Below are 21039 nucleotides of genomic sequence, written 5' to 3'. Positions count from 1 at the left end.
TGTGTGTGCGAGCGAGCGAGCGTGCGTGCGTGCCTGTGTGTGTGTCCGTGTCTAGGCTTTATATAATAATATTGTTTAATATTTAATAATGTGAACATAATTATTAACATAAAGTGGATATCTACATAGTTCACAATAAATTCCTGCATTACAAGAGTTTATTTTCACACCAAGAATTAACTTGTAATATTTCAAATGTAATCTCTCTATATCTTTAGATTTAGTAAATCCCAAGACTGGACACGTATAATTTTTGATAGCACCGACAAAAGCATCAAATAATTGCGAGGAAACAGAAGGAGATATTTCATATTTATTACTACATTCGTTGCTTTCAGAGCTTTACCTATAAGATATTGGTTGTGGAGTTTAAAGGACCTAGTGTAATTAAATACTATACCTATATGAATAAAATCGTAAAGTTACACACAATTTCCAAAGCTTCATAGTTATATAACAAACGTTCATGAGGAAGAACTGGTCCTCTATTCCGAAAAAACAACTATTTTAGTGTTGGCTGTATTTACCTCTAATCCCCATAATTTACAGTATTTTTATAAAGAGTTTAATCTTTGCTTTAAATCCTCTTGTAAATTATCAATTATTACCATATCTTCAGCGACTAACAATATAACTATATACATGTGTCAAATATATTTATTCCACAATCGACGGAGTTTTGTAAAAATAATGCTAGGTCTTCTAAATACCGTTCCGAATATTTTTTGAACAAGACTAAAGTTAATGCAAATTTATTATATGAGTAAATTTTCCGAAACAAATGCTTAATGTTGTTCATCACTTGCTTCTCGCTGCTCGCTTTCGGTTTGGGTTGTTTTGCATCCAGGCAGGGATTTTGGATACTTTCTGCTTCAGTTTCTCCTTTATGTAATTGATCAGGGTTTGAATTTGTTAAAAAACGGCTTTGTCCCAATTTGAATTACATTTAGATGATACAAGTTTATCAATAGAAGGTTAGAACCACTATTTTGTAACAGTAAGTAATTGATTATTTAATGAATCTACTTCACATTTCCCTGTATTCCTATGTGGTTAAGAATCTAACTAAGTTCGCTTGACTGAGATTTTAAGTTTCTTAAATTGAATATACAGAGTGTTATCTAAAAAACTAAGTTTCTTAAGACTATGGCCTAAAATGTATGGCAAGGCCAAATCAAGATCTTTTGATTCACCAGTGAAGACAGCTCGATAATTAGATGGTTTTATTTCATATGTAAAATGATTTTCCGAGACTGCTGACTGCTAAAACGATGATGAGAATGTGACTGCTTAACGTCCATCATTCTAGAAGTGTTATCCTGCGTTAATCTTCAGTATCTGCAAACAATACTACTGTTGATTAATTATGACATAAAATTGGTATATTTGTTAAGTTCCCAATATTGTGTAATATCGTTTACGCCTTTTTTAATTTGACTTTTGGTCTTATAATACTGCACGTTTGTAACGTCGTTTTTCATTGGATAATCGTGACGTTTATATAGGTTTATATACACGGCTGTTGTCGATTCATGAAGAAATCTTACTTTTTTCTCTAAAAATTGATGTTTGCTGTATTATAAATACAATAAAAAGGCCGTTTGCAATATAACCCTCGCCTAGCGGCTCGGGTTATATTTACATACAGCCGTTTATATAGGGCCATATAACCTGTCAACAATCTTTATAACTAATAATCGACATGTAGGTTAAAATTTTATACGAACAAAAAAAGTTTGCTTAGAATGAAAGTTACTAGTAAATAACTGACACCAACAGTAAATATAACTGACACTAAAAGTAAATATAACTAATACCAAAGGGAAATATAACTGACATTAAATGTAAATATAACTGACACCAAAACGGTAGTTATTTAAACTGTTTTATGGATAAGAACGCCAGAGAAGCTGTTTATTGCGTATGTGTCTTCGTGTAACTTTTCATTGCTTTCACAGTTAGCTGTACATTTTACCAAAACTTCGTTTCCTTTTTCAACCGCTGTAATTGCATTAATGGTATAACATTTCCACCAATTCTTATCTCCAAACGCTGTTTTAGATATAGGTGTATCAAACACAGTGATTCCAACTAAAACCCAACTGTTGTCAATCAAACAGACCAGTGCTGTAAACAGATATAATCCACTAACGTGTGCCACAAACACACCAGTGTCTTTGTTATAAGCATCGCCGATGTTAAGAATGATATTTGAGTAGACAAACACCTTGTTGTTTTCTAACGATCTATCACCGACCGTGTCTGCTTTGAATGCAATAATTGGCGTAAATGCCAGTTCTGAAAGTACGTTACATATGCAACATAACTCAATTTGCATAACTCAAATGCAACGTGTCTTAATGTTAGATACATTTTTTATTTAATATCAAACTTTTATTTAAACATATTTTATTAATTCAAATGCTCCACGAGATAAATAAAACAATTGTGGCTATCTTGGAAAAGTGCACTCATCTATGGTGGCTGATTTGGTACATTGAGCGTTGTGTTGTCGATAGCGACAACGCAACCTATATTGTTATCGCCTTTCCGTCTTGTCGATAGCGACAACATGACAAAATGTCAAACGGCACATTGTGGCTCTGACGTCTTGTCGTCCTGTCGCTATCGAAGCACGCCTAACGACGCATTATCGTGCGGCGCGATGTCTTCCCTTTCGCTTGGCTTATTAGCCAATCCCTCGATTTGAACCAAGCAAAAATGAGACATCGCGACAACACGTCGCTCGACAACGTGCCATTTGGCGTACATCGTTAGCAACAGGACGACAATACGAAAGTCCGACAACACGCCGTTTTGTGATTTGTCCTGTTGACGCTAGCGCCAACACGACGCACAAAAGCGTTCTCTAAATCAGTCAACATATTATTCTGTGATTTATATATCATTCTGAGTCCATTTAAAAAGTCAAGTATCATTAAATCTAAGATCAAGAAAAAGAAATATAAAAGAAACGTTGTTTAAGCTTTTGTCAGCCTGTAAAGCAACATTTTAAAAACGATCATATTTAGAAACAACAATGTATTTGTAAGTAATTAAAATATATTTAAAATGTACGTATCAACCAGTTTCATTATGGATTACATTAACAATCTTAGTGAACAAAGTTAACAATAAAATTACATTTAGTTCCGAACTTTCAAAGCAAGTATATTCTCATTAAACAAAATGATTATTAAGAAGCAATAATTATGTGTTAAACGTAAAACTGATTTAATTGACATGTCAATTATGAATACATTTTTGTCCGTGTCGTTTATGAGCAATAATATGGAGTATATAACTTATGTTTTGAAGGTTACACCAGCTTAAAATAAAGATCGTCGTATCATCCACAAAAGGATATTTGATTAAGTAATTGCCTGATATGCAAGACGTCTGTGGTTTGATTCCTACTGTTGCCATTGTTTTAAAAATACTCTTTCTGTATTTTTTTATGACCGAGTGCTTGAATAATTGTCGACACAGATATAAAGGAACTGAGAAACAATATTTTGTGTTGATTTTTATTGTGTTTTATGGCATTCAAATGACATTGACTGATTTTGATCCGAATGAAATTTAATATTAATTCTTAAAACGTGTTGATTAAAAATACTATATACTTTACCAAAAATGAGCGCAAAATTATAACAACAAAACGAATAACAGAAAAACAATCCTAGCTTCAATAGCGTTGAAAATACAAAATTATAAATAAGAGAAAACATGGATCTACGCGGTCTCGATCTTGCAACCTTAATGGTCTTGGTTATTTTGTTTGGTCATTGTATCAGATATTAACTTATGATAATTATGTTAATGTTACACTAACATTGATAGATAAAATGTATTGAAATTAACCCAGGATATACTTCATGCATCACAACAACACTGCAAAACCAAATGAAATTTAACCAGTTATATTACCCTGTATTGTCTGTACTTCTTTTGAAAAGTTATCCATTGTTTCGTCAGTTTTAACTTTCATCCCCTTCAGCTCCTCGTCCATTTTTGTCTTAAGCACTTCAATATCACCTTCTTTTTTCATAAGATCCTTATTGAATTCACTTCTTTCCGTTTTCAGTTTCTCTAAAGCATCGAGTACTCGTTGTTCCGTAAGTTGCATATCACTTTTCATTTTCTCAACTTTTATTTCCTGTCTAATCATTTTTTCTAGAGTCTGTTCTTCGTTATGAAACTTGGAGCAGGTTTGTTCTGACACAGATGGCATACTTGAATGTAATAGCAAAATCACCATAAATATGGAACGATCCATCTCTGTGCTCTTCTACTCGCAAACTGATGCTATTGAAACCTTGAATTCTCACCATAGCGCAAGCAAAATGCGATTCTAAGAGAGGGGTATATCACAAATATTTGATAGTAATTATTGCAGAAAAGGTGATACTTTTAAGTCCTATCGATATCTATTTAAAACATACTACAAATTTCGAAACCGAAAAGATAATTTCACAAAATATTGAATATATGTACATTGCCGTGAATATCTTTAGAACCTATTGATATTTTTCATACATTTTATCGTGTTAATCCTAGTTATAACATTATGTAATATAACCTTATTGTCTTTATGTTCACACTTCACATAAGTTATACTTATGTTATAAAAAGGTTATGTCTAACCTGACCTTATACAAGAACAGCTTTCAATTTTATTCATTTAAATTAATGTTCGTCGGCATTTTAGACATTAATATAAATTATATTAATGTCTAAAATGCCGACTTTTATAATTATATTATATAATTATATAAGTATTGTCAAAACTTAAATTTTGGTTCAATTTATTCCGTCAAGGAGGACTCTCGTTTTGTTTTCGTTGGGAGAAGGGGAAGTGAGATGCTTATTAAAACGTTTTCATTGTCGATAATGTTCATTTTCATTCTATATCTCCTTTCATTAACTAGTAATTATTGCCTATTTCAGTTATACATTTTATCTATCAAATAATTGTAGCAAAAACATCATATCTGTCATGAATATTTACTGATTGAATGAAACAACAGTAACAAAGCCTCTGATCTTAAATCAGGAGAAAACTTACCAGCTCCTTTGTAACTACCCCGTTAATTCAAGTACCATGCGTTAAACGCCGCCCTGAAACTAAGTATCATACAATCAATGGGGAAGCATGTTTCATTAGTTCTAATAAATCAAGTTGTTTTGACGGGACAGGTTTTATATATTTAATGGTTTGATAATGATTTAATTTAGTTTTTGGACGTACAATTGTTTCCCATTGATAACAAAACAAATTGAAACTTTAAAACCAAGCCAAGTTCATAGATAACGTGGATATTTTATATGTTTGGATTGTTATCATCGAAATAAAAAATAGTTTCTGGTCATTAACATTGATAGAAAGTTAAAGGTCATTTAGAAAAACTATTTGTATCACATTATCTAAAAATATTCAGAGGAAAAGGTGAATGAACACACTACTTCAGGTCGTCTTTGATCGCTTATTTCTCGCCGTTAGAATGACACGATGCAAAACAGTACGATTATAGTGCAACCCTTGTAGTACGGTTTTCTTTTGGTTTTATTTGGGGGAGAAATTTTGAATTTTTTTTCTTCTTACTTTTAGTATTTCTTTGTGTGTGTTTTATTGTTTATATTAGTGAATGTTTTATTGTTTTGGTGACGGGGCCGAGGAGTTAAAGTTCTTAATATAACCATTTATCTAACAACATATAACAATCATGGCATACATCTTAATGAATAATTTAAACCCCGGTCACATATTCACGGAATACGCCAACGGAAGAGCCACGGATTAATTCTGGCATCGTCCGTAATTCCCCGTACTGGTCAGTAGCTCTCCGTATTGTAACCGTAATCAATCGTAGTAGTCCTTGTATATCCGTAGCGATCTTTGACAATTTTTGAACATCCACAAAAATTTGCAACGGAAAAAATCAACCGTAGCGTATCCATACTAGTCCGTATTAAACCGTACTGATACGAACTGGTCCGTACGACTGTACTGATTCGTAGTCCACCAACTTGTCAAGGATTTCCACGGTTTGGCACGGAGAACTCCGTATTTGTACGGTTACCCTACGTATAAGCTACGGTTTTAATACGGATTAATACGGCATTGTTACGGAAAGCCACGATCGTAATACGTTGTACTACGGAGTGGCAAGAATTGGCACAGTCTTATACGGTTTATTGCGTTACAACACGAAACGGTTCGGAATGGTACGGTACACCACTGTTTAGTACGGATGAATTAAGTATCATGTACTTTTTCAAGGGTATAAAAACTACCTTCTTGTTAAAAACAGACATATTTGCGGGAACATTTAATAAATGATAATTGCCATTTACTGGCTGCAACTTTATATTGAAATGGCTCAGAATGCGGAGGAAGTGGTCGAGCTGCTTTATGACATAGAAGTAAATTTATATTAATATCGTACTACAATTCATAACTTATAGAATAACATTTAGTGTTACATATTTTACAAACATTGTATTGTGAAATTGGAGTAAATATCATAAACGATTTGTCTCATAAGCCTCTGACGCTGGCCCTTGAGTGATAATAAGATTAATTACACGCTTTTTACATATTTTTAAAACATAGACATCACGATAATTAATGTAATTGTAAGATGAACAGCAAATCTCAAAATTAAAAGAAAAGTAGTATTAATCAACATTTTTCATTAATGATTACTAGTCCATATCTAATCAGGTAAGAAAAGACAGACGAGATAGTGGACTAGGGTTGGGCTTTTACGAAGACCGCTTCATGTTTAGTATGAGGCCCTCATGGCCGAACTTGTTGAGGATCCAGCGTCCTTTAAAAAATTCACTTTAACCCGACCTGATGTATCTCGGGGGTCGGACGCGATTTGGCCGAATCCTCTCCGCCAAAATCATTGAACTCTGCAATTCGTTTTCTGGGTGTTCTTTTCTTTTGAGGCATTTTGAAAATGAGCAAGCAAGAGGTTGTGAAAGGATGTATTAGGTCCGTATAGATCCGTGGCAATTCGTTCTTTTCCGTATCAATACGTTCTTCTCCGTATCAAACCGTACTTATTCGTACTAACCCGTGCTTATACCGTAGCAGACCGTAGTGTATTAGTAGTGTGTCCGTCCTGATTCGTGTCGCTCTATATCAAACCGTGTCGGTCCGTAACAATCAGTGTCTCTCCGGGGGCTTTTGGTGGTAAATTCGTCGGACTCCGTACTCATACCGTTGTGTATCCGTACTGGAACCGTAGCGGACTACGGAATTTCACATTTCTGTAGTAATCCGTGAACGATTAGACCGTAGCTCTTCCGTGGCATTATCCGTGAATATGTAACCGGGGCTTAGAGTCTTATTCAGTACAATGATGACTGGAAGGAATTATGATAACCGGTCCCTGATAGATTGCATATAATGCATATTTACCAGGAGTTTAATTCATATTTGATCATTTTAATTACGACTATGATACAAATGAATAGTAAACCTTAACCATGGAGATCTAGAAAATCAGGTATACTTATTGGAAACACTATGATGACTGAACTTAGAAACTGAGTCACAAGTTGTTATTTTGAATTACAGGCGTTCGGCACATTTGTCTTCCCAGTAAAGGTCAAATTATCATAAAATAACCTCCCCTTCATCATCAAGATACAGCACTTGTTTACTATGTATAAAATATGCAAAGTATATAACTCGCCCTAGCATATTCCCTGAAGCGTTCGACACTTAGCTCTCGCATTTCTTTAGAGTTAGACATAATTTCATATCAATACATGCAAAACATAGCACAATATACATATCTTTCAGTACTGTCAGTAATATATCAAATATAGTTAACAGGTGGCTAGATAGTAATTATGTTCTTGGTGATCAAAGGGAGTTTATTTTATGAAATTTTGACCATTATTGGCAAGACAAATGGTTTTTTTGATAAAACACACACAGGTTCGTACAATGTCATGTAAACCGTCAGAAACGAGTATGAGGCACACATTTGAGTGGGTAGAAGAGTATATATTGAAGGAAGTTTAACACGTCATTATTATTTTGTCAATTAAAGTGTTATGTTGACTAATTATATTTTTTTTCAAACACTGTATTGCATCTCTAAAATCGAAGAATGCTATACCAATGACATTAAAATAAAGTTTCCAGGATAAGTAAACTTGGTGAATAAAACTTTGAACTGGAGTTCTCACGGCCTTTCAAGTAAGCAAATTTAACGTTGTAATGGACGGTTTCATCATGAAAGAATCGTGATTGCTTTATATCTTTATCTAAAGAGCAATCCAGATTAAAACAAGCCTATTCAGTAGATGTTTTGTCTAGAATGCAATTAAAGTTTCAGAACTGAAAATTAGTTTTTAAGTGAAACATATTATACTTATCCTTCAAGACTGCTCTGTCGTGAAGGAGGTAGGCAAGTCGCCAAGTTAATTGTCTTTAATTGTTTCATATACTGTTATTTATTCTATTGTCTGTGTATCGAATTCATATTTGTCACTGATGTTTTCCTATCTGCTATAGCTAAATGAAGCAAGCATTTGATAGGAAATAAACGTGTGATAGAATGAGGATTTTTTTAATTATTTATATGCAATAGTAATTTAATGAACATAAAAAACAGGCGATTTCAACATTGCATTGAGATAGAAAAAGAATTTTAGTATATAGATGTAGCAAACAAAGTAATCGCTCAGAAGCATTAAACACAACAAAATTACATGTAAATTACAGACTCGGTTTGATGATGGATGATGAATAAGTGCAACATCCCTTACGCCCCCTTGCACCAAGTTTGCTTTAATAATATTATTATTTTAGATTAGTAATTTTAAATACTTCAGAACTAACTTACATCATAAACGAAGTGGTTTAATTTTCTTATTTTATCTGTCACAAATTCAGAATGAGTAACAAGATATACAGATTTTCAAATTCTATAACAGGAACACAGTATATGTACATTGTTTCAAAAGACTTAGTATGCCCTCAAGTTTGTACCTGTTTGACGGCCTGTTTATGACATATCAAACGCGTGAAGTAAACGATAACAAAACATATACAGTCAAATTATTAAACCAGGTAAAATACAAGATAATATTCACATCGCAAAAAACATATCTTTACACTTCATTTATACAAAATTATTTATGCGTGACATTCATATCTTAGGGTTTTATTACGTAATCTTAATAAAAGAACCAAAGCGTGATGGTACATCAAATATTTAAAATGAATTAAACGAGAATATATATCTGCAATACATATGTTAATACATATAAATTCTCAATATCACGTGTTTTATGTGATAGATGTTGTCCGGATGCTTTAAATTTCAACTATTTATTGCTTATTCATTGTTCTCAGGAGGTATTCGCTTTTCTAAATATTTTGCATCAGCTGTTAACTCTATGAAATACATATTAGTAAGTTATATGCAACGCGTCATTTCAGTTCAAAGTAACATCGTAACAATAGTAATTATAATGTACTTCAATGTACATATGAATACATCACTAAACTAAAGTCCAAACATGTGTGGAACAAATATTAACTGATTCAGCATTTTTAGTTTATGATATAAAAATTTATGATTTATGATGTAAATTGCCACCGAAAATGTATATTCTGTTATTTACTTGAAAGAAAATTGTACTGAATTCACCTATTGTACTAACGATGAATTGTCAGCAAATTTAATTTCAGTTTTCCCGAGATATACGAAATAAATCCCATATGGATATATCACGAAACAAAGATCTTTCAGAATTTCTTGATCCGACAGAAGAAAATCATTTTTGAATAATTAATGACAAAATGAAATATTTGATTACAAGTTGGCCTTGATAAATGAATATGTAATCAGGACCGACGTCCTCACAATTTTTTTTCATTTTGTGCCATTCATTATTTTTCTAAGCACGAAAGCTCATGGTTGTCATATTCATTAGAATTCGTTTTGACCAAAAAAATGAAAATGGTTTGAAATAGTATGACCTAAATTATTAAAATGACGTTTCAACATCTAAACTTGAAAAACCCTACATGTTGAAGAACATCATACCGCCTTGATATCTATATATCTATGTATGAAATATTTACTTTTATATAATACATTATAATTTACATTATAATGTAAAACAATTATCATACGAAACTTAGATTCATGCTATTTTTCATTAAATTACTAAAAAAAAATGAATTATCGAAAAACGCCTGACATGTTGCTGATTCGAAGTTTACGCATTTTCATGGACACCAGCGTTTAATGCAATTTGCAGTGCTTTAAATGAAAACGATTGTCTAAACAAATAAAATAGAACATTGAATTTGAGAATAAATTTTGAATGGAAGTCAAATGCAATATTATTGTCCGATATTATTATCATTATTATTATTATCACAATACCTAAGCATCACAATGACATATTTCTTTAACAAACTGAGTATTATTGTAAATAAATTGAAATTGAAACCAAATGTTATAAAACCTGTTTGTCTATCTGTTTTTATGCAATAACCTTTGTAACATTCCATATACAGGTGAATAAATAAATAATAACATTAATTCATAACATCTTGTACTGAATCAATTGTGTTTATAGATCCCTGACTCGTTGGTTTAATTTAAACATTTGAAGTATTATTATTATTATCAGTATTACTGTGTTTTTTAACCCTGACACCTTAAATCTTTATCATGCCTAAAAATGTGTGTTATCTCTGTAAAACTTACTAAAGACGTAAACGTATCACAGTATTATAGCAACTCGATTATTTTGATCACTTGTAGTATAATTTGGAATGCCAAGTGCACTAATTAGATATGAAAAAATTTAATAACCTATTAGAAGCATTTTGGTAAATGTCATAAAATAACTAGAGAGAGTTTTGATAATATTGATAATATTGTACTTTTTACATAAATATTAAGGATTTATTAGTTCAACTTTAATAAGGATTATGAGAAACCACGGACCAATTTGTAACTGGCAAGTTGTAGCGAAATTTATTGTAGTTTTCTTTACACTAACTTCTTAATTGATATACGTTGAAAGTGTGGGGTGTGAGCAAAAGGTGTGTGCGCATGTGTTTTTTGAAAATGGAAGCAGAATTGACCTGTCTGAACTTGGAATTAATACAGGAGTACTTTTGTAAGTTGTAATTTATTCACTTGATAAAATAGAAACAGTAAAATAGTAAAATAAATGAACGAAATAATATTTAAAGACAAAATTAAGCTAATATATTTCAAAACTTGTTTTCTTTGTTTTGTTTTGTTTTGTTTTAAGTATAATAATAATTTATTTATTTATTTATTTATTTATTTATTTATTTATTTATTTATTTATTTATTTATGTATTTGGTCATTAGCTAATTACATAACGTTGAAGAAATATAACGATCTTTTTTTACATAATTTATTATACTCGTACAAATATTTAATGTTGCCATGTGTAGAAATAATAACTTTGTCAAGTTTTGATTCGCAAAAAATAAGCGAGCTCTTGCTATTTTTATACCATTTACAAGAATGAAGGATCTAAAAGGAGATGGAGACTACATGTACTCATTCAACCAGTGCTTTCCATTTAACGAGGGAACTTGTCTGAATGTAGCTGTATGTATTTTCCTTTTAAAAAGGTTCTTGAAATTTACTTACTTTGATTACAAATACTGCTGTCCACTCCATCTTATGACATGTATGATTACATTTGGTTGAAGAAACAGTTTTAGTGTATACTGTCACAAATTTTGTTTGAAGTCCTCTGTATAATGATTTTAACTTAATATTTTGTTGGAATTAAAATACTACTAAGTTTGTATCATTATATATTATTGGGTATATAAACATGTATAAAAAAAGCAAACTTTTAAACCTTAACCTCATCTACGAACTATAGACATAGAATGGCAAGAAATATATGGAGTGATGAATCAAAACATGGGTTTGATATCATTTGAAAAATTATATTAGCTTGGGTTGCTAATATGTACTATTAATTCATGTTGTGTCATATGTATGCCCTTACAATTATAAGATTATATTTTTTATTTATATTTGAAAAATATTTTATAGAAATCTATTCTCATACATTATTAAATTTTCAATCCATTACTTTAAACCGGAATACGTGCCTTCCGGAACAGGGCTTATATGTGTAAAAAATTATGTTTGTGTATGAATCAATAGAATCATAAATGGAGCATAACTGATGTATTCGTTGTGCTTTTTGAACAAAAAGGTTTAATTTATTTACTGATTTTTTGTGTTAAATGGACAAATATTTTTCTTAATTTTTATTTGAAAGGAGCATCAAAATAGTCACAATCATACTTATAATGGACCGCCAATGAGTCTAGTATACGAACCGAGATAAAATACGCTCGTTTCATAATAGGTGACAACATATTACAATGCTATAATTTATAATAATGTTCTATAGCAAAACGTCATATGTGTTCTTTATATGTGACTCAGATGCATAAATGCCGAAGCTAGAGGCCATTGGCGAAACATCACTACGCACTTATGTTTGTCTTTGTATATCCGGAATTTACCTATGTATTTTATTACTACTTATGTATGAAAGTATTTCAAATAAATTTATATAACAGTAGTTTCATCATGTTGATGAACAATTATTAAAGATATACTTGGCTCATCTTTCAGCAAAATGTTTTAATTGCAGAAATGTATTGAAATCAATATCAAATTCTTACTGTTATGTCTTATTTTAATAAATTTAAGAACTTCTAAACAAGGTCTGGGTACCTGCGTTCCTTAAAACGGGTCAAGTAAATCCGGGCCTTTCTTAAAAAGAAATTGCTAGTATTTTTAATGAGACTATATATATTCATAGTGTGTCTACTTAGAGTGTGTAGTTTAAAAGCATAACATACCTTCTTTGTATCGAGTAAAAACTTGTTTATTTTATATTTACAAAAAAATTGCATGACATTTATTAAATTTGAGCGAAGTATATCTTTAAATATATTGAACTAAATTAAGATGTAAACATGTAATGTAAATTAAAAACAGTTCATATATTATCATGCATCAGATTATGTTTGCACACATTTTGAATGTGTTTCCATGTTTCAGATTTTTTGTATACAATATATAATTTGGAATTAATTTCAGAGATTTACAATTACATCAAAGCATGCTTGTGTAATGCAACAACCTACTCCTCCGATGACAAATAAAACGTATGTACATCTAAAATATATTTTTAATAATGGGATTTTGTTCAAAGGGTAAACTGTAATAAACGGAGTAAAAGAATTCATTTTATGATATATTGCGTGCTTCTAAAATCTACGTACACAGATGATTCAGTAAAGGAAAGTTTGGGTTTTTTCTTCTTTTGTTTGCAGGCTCTCTTAAAAATTATTCGAATTCATATGAACCTTAATAATCGGTGTCAAAAAGACTGTGTTGCAGCATTAGTAAATTATGTTTTTTATTTCAAATATTGTTTTCGGGAACATCAAATAAAGTGGATGGTATTGCATGGATAGTGTACAATATATTGTTTTTATTTTTCTATGGTAATACATTTTTAACAGCTGCCATACAAACTACGGAGATTTTATCAAAAGAAGATTTGAAATTGAATAAGATGGTCATTAGGAACCCGTGAAAGTTTTATTCATCCGAAACTGGAATGGCATATGCAAATTCCCGTCAAGCCAGGACATTGCTGTTACAATCTACTCGATGAGTTCGACTTGTGCTGGCGTTGCCAATAGATGTCATCTTGCTCAGCCGTTCTCAGTCAATGGTGACGTTTGTAAGTAAATTAATAACTGAAACAGTTGCATCTTCAAAACACAAAATATATGTATGAAGGTTAAGGAATAATAGTTGTAAAACATTGTAGTTAATCGAATGTAAATCAAAGATTTCATGATATGACCACCTTTCATTTCAAATAGTTTTGCCGTTCAATTTTTCCTGTTATGATTTTTTCACACTCAATGTAACGATTTCGATTTATTTTTTATTCCATCCTCATAATTATTTAAACACATTTAACGGAGTACCGAGTAAATGTTTATCATGCTTTATTATCACAGCATCCTACTTCAATCTGACTTCTTTCAAATTATGGTATGTGTTTCATTCCAAACAAACTTATATTCAGGGATAGAAAACTCGAAGAGCAGCATGGTCACACTTGTTGTTTTTGTTTTGTTTTTTTGTTGTATTTTATTTATTTTTTTTATTTTTTATTTTTTTTTTTCGGGGGGTGGGGGTATTTTTTCATTAATTTTAAGAAATAACAGTAGCAAATAAATGTTTCATGGTTTTTGTAGTCTATACCAATCATGAGAGATAACTGCGACAGACGGTTACATATAAAGCTTTAATATATACCTACCTGTGCTTTCGTGTTCACATATCAAATTATCATAAATATATATTGGGGGATGATTCACTAAAACAATTATCGTCATACACATGTCATATGGCGGCGAAACAGGAAACTTAAGATAATTTTGGCTAACCTGGGAAGTTATAAAACAAAAGTAACGCAAGGGATCAAACATACATATGCTTCAAGTATGCTGAGGTATTTAGATGTATTCGATCAACCAAATTATGTTTAGTATTGGAATTTTAAAACAATGTTTGTTTAGAAGAAAAAAAGTGTGATATCCCTTAAGAGATATCAAAGGAACAAATTGATAAAGCAAAACGATTTATTTATCATAATTGTAATACTTTAAAACATTGAATAATTACACAAAAACGGAACATAATACATGCAGTCGTACATCTTACAAGCATTAAATTCTGAACTATCCTATGTTAAACAAATAGTGCATAGTACATAATACTTAATCTTTCATGTTCTGAGAATAATCAAGACAAAAATGTTCTTAAATATTACTTTAAAGAGTCTGAAAGCAAGATAATGGAAAGTCATTTTTTCATGCATGACACTAAAGTAGATTCTAGAAAATGTATATGGTAAACAAAAGTACATAATGACGTTGTTCAAATGGTTTTACTTGTTTTCCCTGTTTATGCAAGAATTAATGCACGGAGAAGCACCAGATGTTTTTTTCCTTGATAAATAATCGCTTCAAGGCATTTATGTAACTAAAACCCACACCAAAATATAACTGCATATCTGCGTACTTTTTGGATGAAATAATAAAACACAATCTTCATTTGTGTACAATTGCGCCTTATCGAATTAATTGCTTATGATAATCTATGTTTTATTGATAAATTATGATATAAAATTGGTATATACGTATGTCAAGTTCCCAATATTGCTTTTTTTATATACCTATAAATTTTCTTCCTAAAATACATGCAAATATTGAAGCGCAAATACGCTTCAACAGATAGAAATTTCCGTATTATGTTAGTGATAAATACGGTACCATATGGAAGTGTCGGATTATTTTTGACGTTGGTTCCGATCTTAGCTTTGTATAACGTAGCATTTTGAAACGGGAACCAAAATTATTAAAGGCGTGGCCAGTTTGCAAGAATTACGTATTCATCCGTCAGTCTTGACTTTATTTCTTGACAAATACATTTCATTTTCTGAATAAAACGAAAAGGTATTTAATAAAAAAAAATATGTTGCAGAAGCTTTCTGACACTATGAATTTTTCTACTCGCAACGTTGGAAAATTGATATCTCGCGAGACCAATTTTCAATTTTCCACCGCTGCTCGTAGCAAAATACAGAGCCTCAGAAAGCTACTACAACAAAATATTCCGTATATATCGATTCACGCCTTTTTGCCATAAGAACTTTAAAACATAGGTATAGCTGCAAGTTAACATTTTATAAGAAAATAGATGTTTGCTAAAAGTAAGTGTTTCTAGTAAATATGACTGACACCAAAAGTAGTTATTTAAACTTTTTTATGTATAAGAACACCAGAGAAGCTGTTTACTGCGTATGTGTTTTCGGATAAGCTTTCATTGTTTTCACAGTTACTTGTACATTTTACCGATACTTCGTTTTCTTTTTCAACCGCTGTAATTGCATCAATGGTATAACATTTCCACCACGTTTTTTCTCCTATACTTGTTTTAGAGATAGGTCTATCATTCACGACGATTCCAACATAAACCCAAGTGTTGCTAGTTAAACAGACCTGTGCTGTAAACAGATATAATCCACTAACGGGTGCTACAAACACACCAGTGTTTTTGTTATAGGCATCGCCAATGTTGAGAATGATATTTGAGTAGACAAACACCTTGTTGTTTCCTAACGATTTATCTTTGGCCGTGTCTGCTTTGAATGCAATAATTGGCGTCAATGCCAGTTCTGAAAGTATATAACGTATTCAACATAACTCAACTTAAAATGCAATGTGTCTTAATGTTACATACATTATTTTATTTAACATCAAACTTTTATTTAAACAAATTTTATTTAATTAATTAAAATGCTCCCCGATTAAATTTAAAAGAATGGCCATCTTGAAAAAAAACAGGTTCTGAACTCTGTGATTTATGAGTCAATTTAAATAAAAGAAGAAACATTAAATAGTAAAATGATTGGCTCCAAAACCAAGATAAGTAGTCTTAACCTAAGAAATATAAGATATAAGCATTTTAAGCTTTTTGTCCGACTGTGTATAGACTTCGATAGGAAAACACCAATTTAAAACAACAATGTGTTTGTAAGCAATTAAAATATATCTAAAAGGTACGTTATCAACCAGTTACAACATCGATTAAATTAAAAATCCTAGTCAACAAAGTTAATAATATCATGACATAAAGTTCCGAACTTTCACAGCAAGGTCTTTCACATTAAAAATGATATTTCAATTTAGAAGTAATAATTAATCATGTGTAAAACGTAAAAAAGACAAATGAAACTAATGAAACATTAAACAGTAAAATAAATTGCTCCAAAGAAATAGTTTTCTTAATGATATACAATATAAAAATTCATATTAGTAGCAATATATATATCGCTAAAAATGTTGGGCAGTTTACACACTTTTTGGAAAACGTCATCATCGGATTTTACGAAATTTGTATTTCTGACGTCAACAACGTCATCTTTTGTATTGATTCGAACATTACATAGTTTACGAAAAAAGAAGATAAATATGTGATTTACAAAATAAACAACAAAGTCTTTGATAAAGAGGGGTTTAACCCCCTCAAAACATTGGAGGTCGAAAAACTTTGTGAAAAAGACAGCCATATCTTTTAAACATATACCTATAATTAGCAAAAGGAAAAAATGACATAGGTTTTAAATAAGATTGAACACTGATATTTTTATTTGGTTGCAGTCAATGCATTTTTCAATAAAGCTTTGGCTGTTTCATCAGAATGGTTTGGGTTATTTTGTTTGGTTCATTTTATGATATACCCACTTATGATGTATTTAACTTCCATTGATCAATAAAATGTAATATAATAAAACCAGGACAAACTTCATGCATCACAAAAACAAAACAACTGCACAACCAAAAGGAATTTGATCAGTTATATTACCCTGTATTTTCTGTACTTCTTTTGAATAGTTATCAATTGTTTCGTCAGTTTTAACTTTCATCCTCTTCAGCTCCTCGTCCATTTTTGTCTTCAGCACTTCAATATCACCTTCTTTTTTCATAAGATCCTTATTGAATTCACTTCTTTCCGTTTTCAGTTTCTCTAAAGCATCGAGTACTCGTTGCTCCGTTAGTTGCATATCACTTTTCATTTTCTCAACTTTTATTTCCTGTCTTATCATTTTTTCTAGAGTCTGCTCTTCGTAATGAAACCTGGAGCAGGTTGGCTCTGAAACAGATGGCATACTAGAATGTAATAGCAATATCACTATAAATACGCAACGATCCATCTCTGTGCTCTTCTTCCAGCAAACTGATTTTCTATCAGCCTCAAATTCTCAACAGCAAAATGCTGCTAAGAAAGGGGTGTATCAAAGATACTTATAAGCGAATTCCGTTGAATATACCAAACCTTTCTGCTTTCGTTGAGGAGGTTTTAATTTTTCGTTCTAGACAATAACAATCTGATTAGAATACGCTCATTTCTGGTTTCACACAGCCAATCATAATTTTGAAAGCAATGCGGTTTCTAATTTCAACCCTGGGAAAAACAATGCTGAGTGGGTTATTTTCTCGATTTCGAGACTAAATATGGCGTTGTTCATAGCCGACAGGTAAACTGGCAAATTAAATATTGACTATTTTTTCAAGTTAATTTGTTAAAAATTACTTCAAACATTTTTTTACTCTCAAAAATCAACAATTTGTTTGACTTCCACGGATAACGGTATTTTGATACTTCTTCTAATGATACTTCTTCTAATGACTATGTAGAACCTGGTTGGATTACATTGCTAAAAATAGCTTTCTCGGGAAATCCGTATTATAAAGAAGGCGAAACATAAACGTCGTCCTCAGATTTACATAAAAGAAAGAAGTAGATCTGGCGAGCATTTTACTCATATTCCGTTAGTTTAGCGTATCTTTTTACGTAAATTTGGACTTTCGCAAAACGTAAATTAGCAATAAGTAAGTCAGTCTGTCCGTTTGCAAAAAATTTTTAGCTCGACTTTTATTTGAAGAAAAAGTAAAGATATTATACAGTCATTAACCGTTGCCATCCCCCATCTTTTTTATTATTTTTTTTTATTATTTATTTATTTATTTTATTTTTTTTTTGCTGTAACTGCCTTTAACATTTTTATCGATAAATGGTTTGACAGTATATCAAGACACAATATCTTTTAGGATAAGTGTTATGCATATTATAACACAAATAGACATTGGCTCATTTATGAAAATGACCATTGATTTTTGCTATATTTGTCTGTAGCTTGGTAATTATTAAATGCATACTTTTATTTTTAAAAAAAACCTGTTGGACAAGAACTTCTAAAAAGTTAAACTGACCTTGACCTTGAGCTTTAAATGACCTTTACCGTCGAGGTCAAATTATTGAATTTTGGTATAAATTGTCATAATTTTGATATTTATGTACGGATTTGATTTAAAGATGTCAAAACAAGACATGCTACCAAAAAATTTTTAAGTGATTGAAATGTTGCCTTGATTTTTAATAGATCATGATTGTCAAGGTCAAATTAATGAAATTCTCCTTTTTCCTGTAACTTGCTATAACTTAGTTATTTATAATTGTATTAATTTCATATTTATCCATTACATTTTTTTGGTCAGGAACTTCATGTATAGCATTGTATGGCATTGATCTTAAGGTCAAACTAATTTTCACAGAATATTGTTTTAACTGGCTGCAACTTGTTATTAAATCAATGAATTATCTTCATGCTTCGACAAAACAATCTTTTGGTCATAACCTTCCAAAAGATTGAACTGACCATGACTTTGAGCGTTAAGTGACCTTGACCGTCAAGGTGAAATTGTTGAATTTTGTTCAAGTTGACATAATTTTGATACTTATGTACGGATTTAATTCAAACATGGATAAAAAATAACAATTGTGACAAAACCAACAAGTTGATTAATTTAATATAACCTTGACCTTTAATTGACCTTGACCGTCAATCTCAAATTAATAAAATTCTCTTATTTTTAGTATAACACTGAACCTTTGACAATGTGTACAGTTTTTGATGTAAAATTAAACTTTGATATCAACTGACCTAGATAATGTGACGGAGTGACCTACTTTTGAACTTTGAAATCTGGCCTAGTTAATTTCACCAAGTGACCTAATTTTTTTTATGTACAGCTATGACATTTGGACCATATGCACAGTTTAGATGTTAAATTTACCTTTGATCTCAGCTTACCTTGATAATTTGAAGAAGTTACCTATTTTCTTGTCCTTTGATGTACAGCTATGAAATTTGGATCAAGAAGCAAACGGAAAAACGTTCTTTTACATCAATTTTTAAAAGAATTGTTCGAATCTTTTATTTGTTTGCTTTCAGAAAAAGTAAAGAAGTTAGCGTTTCCTCTGCCCAGTGGTGGCTGTTGTTATTCGTGGTTTTTCTTCTTTATGCAATATGTTAAAATAACCTTTTACACCATTTAGATATTAAAAAATTGTTAATTTCATTGAACTTTTTTTTCTCGCAATTACTTTTGAACTTATCTACAGGGAATCAGTAGTTTAGTAAGTTATACTTCTATTTCTATTGACAAAATGGCGGCCAATTGTTAGTTACTCTCACTAACCGATGCAGATGCAACATTCAGTCAAGTCATACATATCACACAATGTAAAAATAATGCCCCTGTTAATCTTATAGAGAACTTTTTTCAGTAAAAACGTTTCTGTGCCAGTTTAGAAATATAAATGCTTTGTTATTTTGGGCCAGGGGGTTTGCTTGATGATTTTAGAAGTGTTTTTAATAGATAGGGCATATGAAAACGTTCTCGTAGTCTGTAATGTTTAAAGAAATAACAGTCATTAAGGACAGCCAAGTAACAATGGATATAGGAAGCTAACAGAGATAAAAGAAAACAAGAAAAAGACCACTATTTTCTTGCATATCGCTTGGATATCCTCTACAACTCCTCCCGCCAGTACTTTCCAGATTGCACACTACCATGTCCGATTTAAGATTTTTCTAGAAGTGATTTGATGGAATAAGTGCGGATAAGGGTGTTACTTTGAAATGGTTTAGTTTTTAACATTAATTTTTTTTTTATGTAGCATTTAAATCAATTAATTAGTTATGTACATTTATTTGAGTTTATATTGTTTCGTTGATTCTAATTAATTCAAATCTCAATCAATTTTTTTCTTTCTGTTTTTCTCTGTCGTTTTCTCGAAAATATTATTACATATTGATTATTACACTATCATGGCAGCTTAGCAAGACAGTCAAATTCGAGGCTTAGTATAAGCTTCTAGCTTTCTCTTCTTTTCTGATAGATTACATGTTAAGTTTCTGTATACATTGCAGTTTTGTTTTAATTTTGAATCTATCTGTAAATATTTGCAGTGTACTTTGTATGATGTATATTGGAAATAAATATTGTTTAACAATCCAAATCTAACTTTTAATACCGATTCTTG

The 21039-nt window shown here is 31.0% G+C and overlaps 2 protein-coding genes and 1 long non-coding RNA gene across 3 annotated transcripts; 1 reads left to right on the top strand and 2 right to left on the bottom strand.

Annotated features, from left to right (window-relative positions):
• Positions 1-1702: 1702 nt before the first annotated feature.
• Positions 1703-4206, bottom strand: LOC132748054 (uncharacterized). Its single transcript, XM_060737597.1, has 2 exons — positions 3931-4206; positions 1703-2298 (listed from the first exon to the last, which is right to left on the bottom strand). Exons 1-2 carry the CDS (start codon positions 4169-4171, stop codon positions 1877-1879), a joined length of 663 nt encoding a protein of 220 aa, XP_060593580.1. The 5' UTR covers positions 4172-4206; the 3' UTR covers positions 1703-1876.
• An 8255-nt stretch (positions 4207-12461) lies between these two features.
• LOC132748046 (uncharacterized) lies at positions 12462-14185 on the top strand. Its single transcript, XR_009628196.1, has 3 exons — positions 12462-12551; positions 13162-13229; positions 13590-14185. It is a non-coding gene; the product is annotated as an uncharacterized LOC132748046 (long non-coding RNA).
• Positions 14186-14713: 528 nt separating this feature from the next.
• LOC132748036 (uncharacterized) lies at positions 14714-17983 on the bottom strand. The gene is made up of 2 exons (XM_060737584.1): positions 17515-17983; positions 14714-16324 (listed from the first exon to the last, which is right to left on the bottom strand). The coding sequence occupies exons 1-2, from the start codon at positions 17861-17863 to the stop codon at positions 15903-15905; spliced, it is 771 nt and encodes a 256-aa protein (XP_060593567.1). The 5' UTR covers positions 17864-17983; the 3' UTR covers positions 14714-15902.
• Between the last annotated feature and the right edge of the window lie 3056 nt (positions 17984-21039).

Source organism: Ruditapes philippinarum, unplaced genomic scaffold (assembly GCF_026571515.1).
Source record: "Ruditapes philippinarum isolate M1 unplaced genomic scaffold, ASM2657151v2 ctg8929_1_1_1_1, whole genome shotgun sequence".
Classification (NCBI taxonomy): Eukaryota; Metazoa; Mollusca; class Bivalvia; order Venerida; family Veneridae; genus Ruditapes; species Ruditapes philippinarum.
Note: the sequence above shows the minus strand (reverse complement) of the source record. Positions and strands in the feature narration are given on the sequence as shown.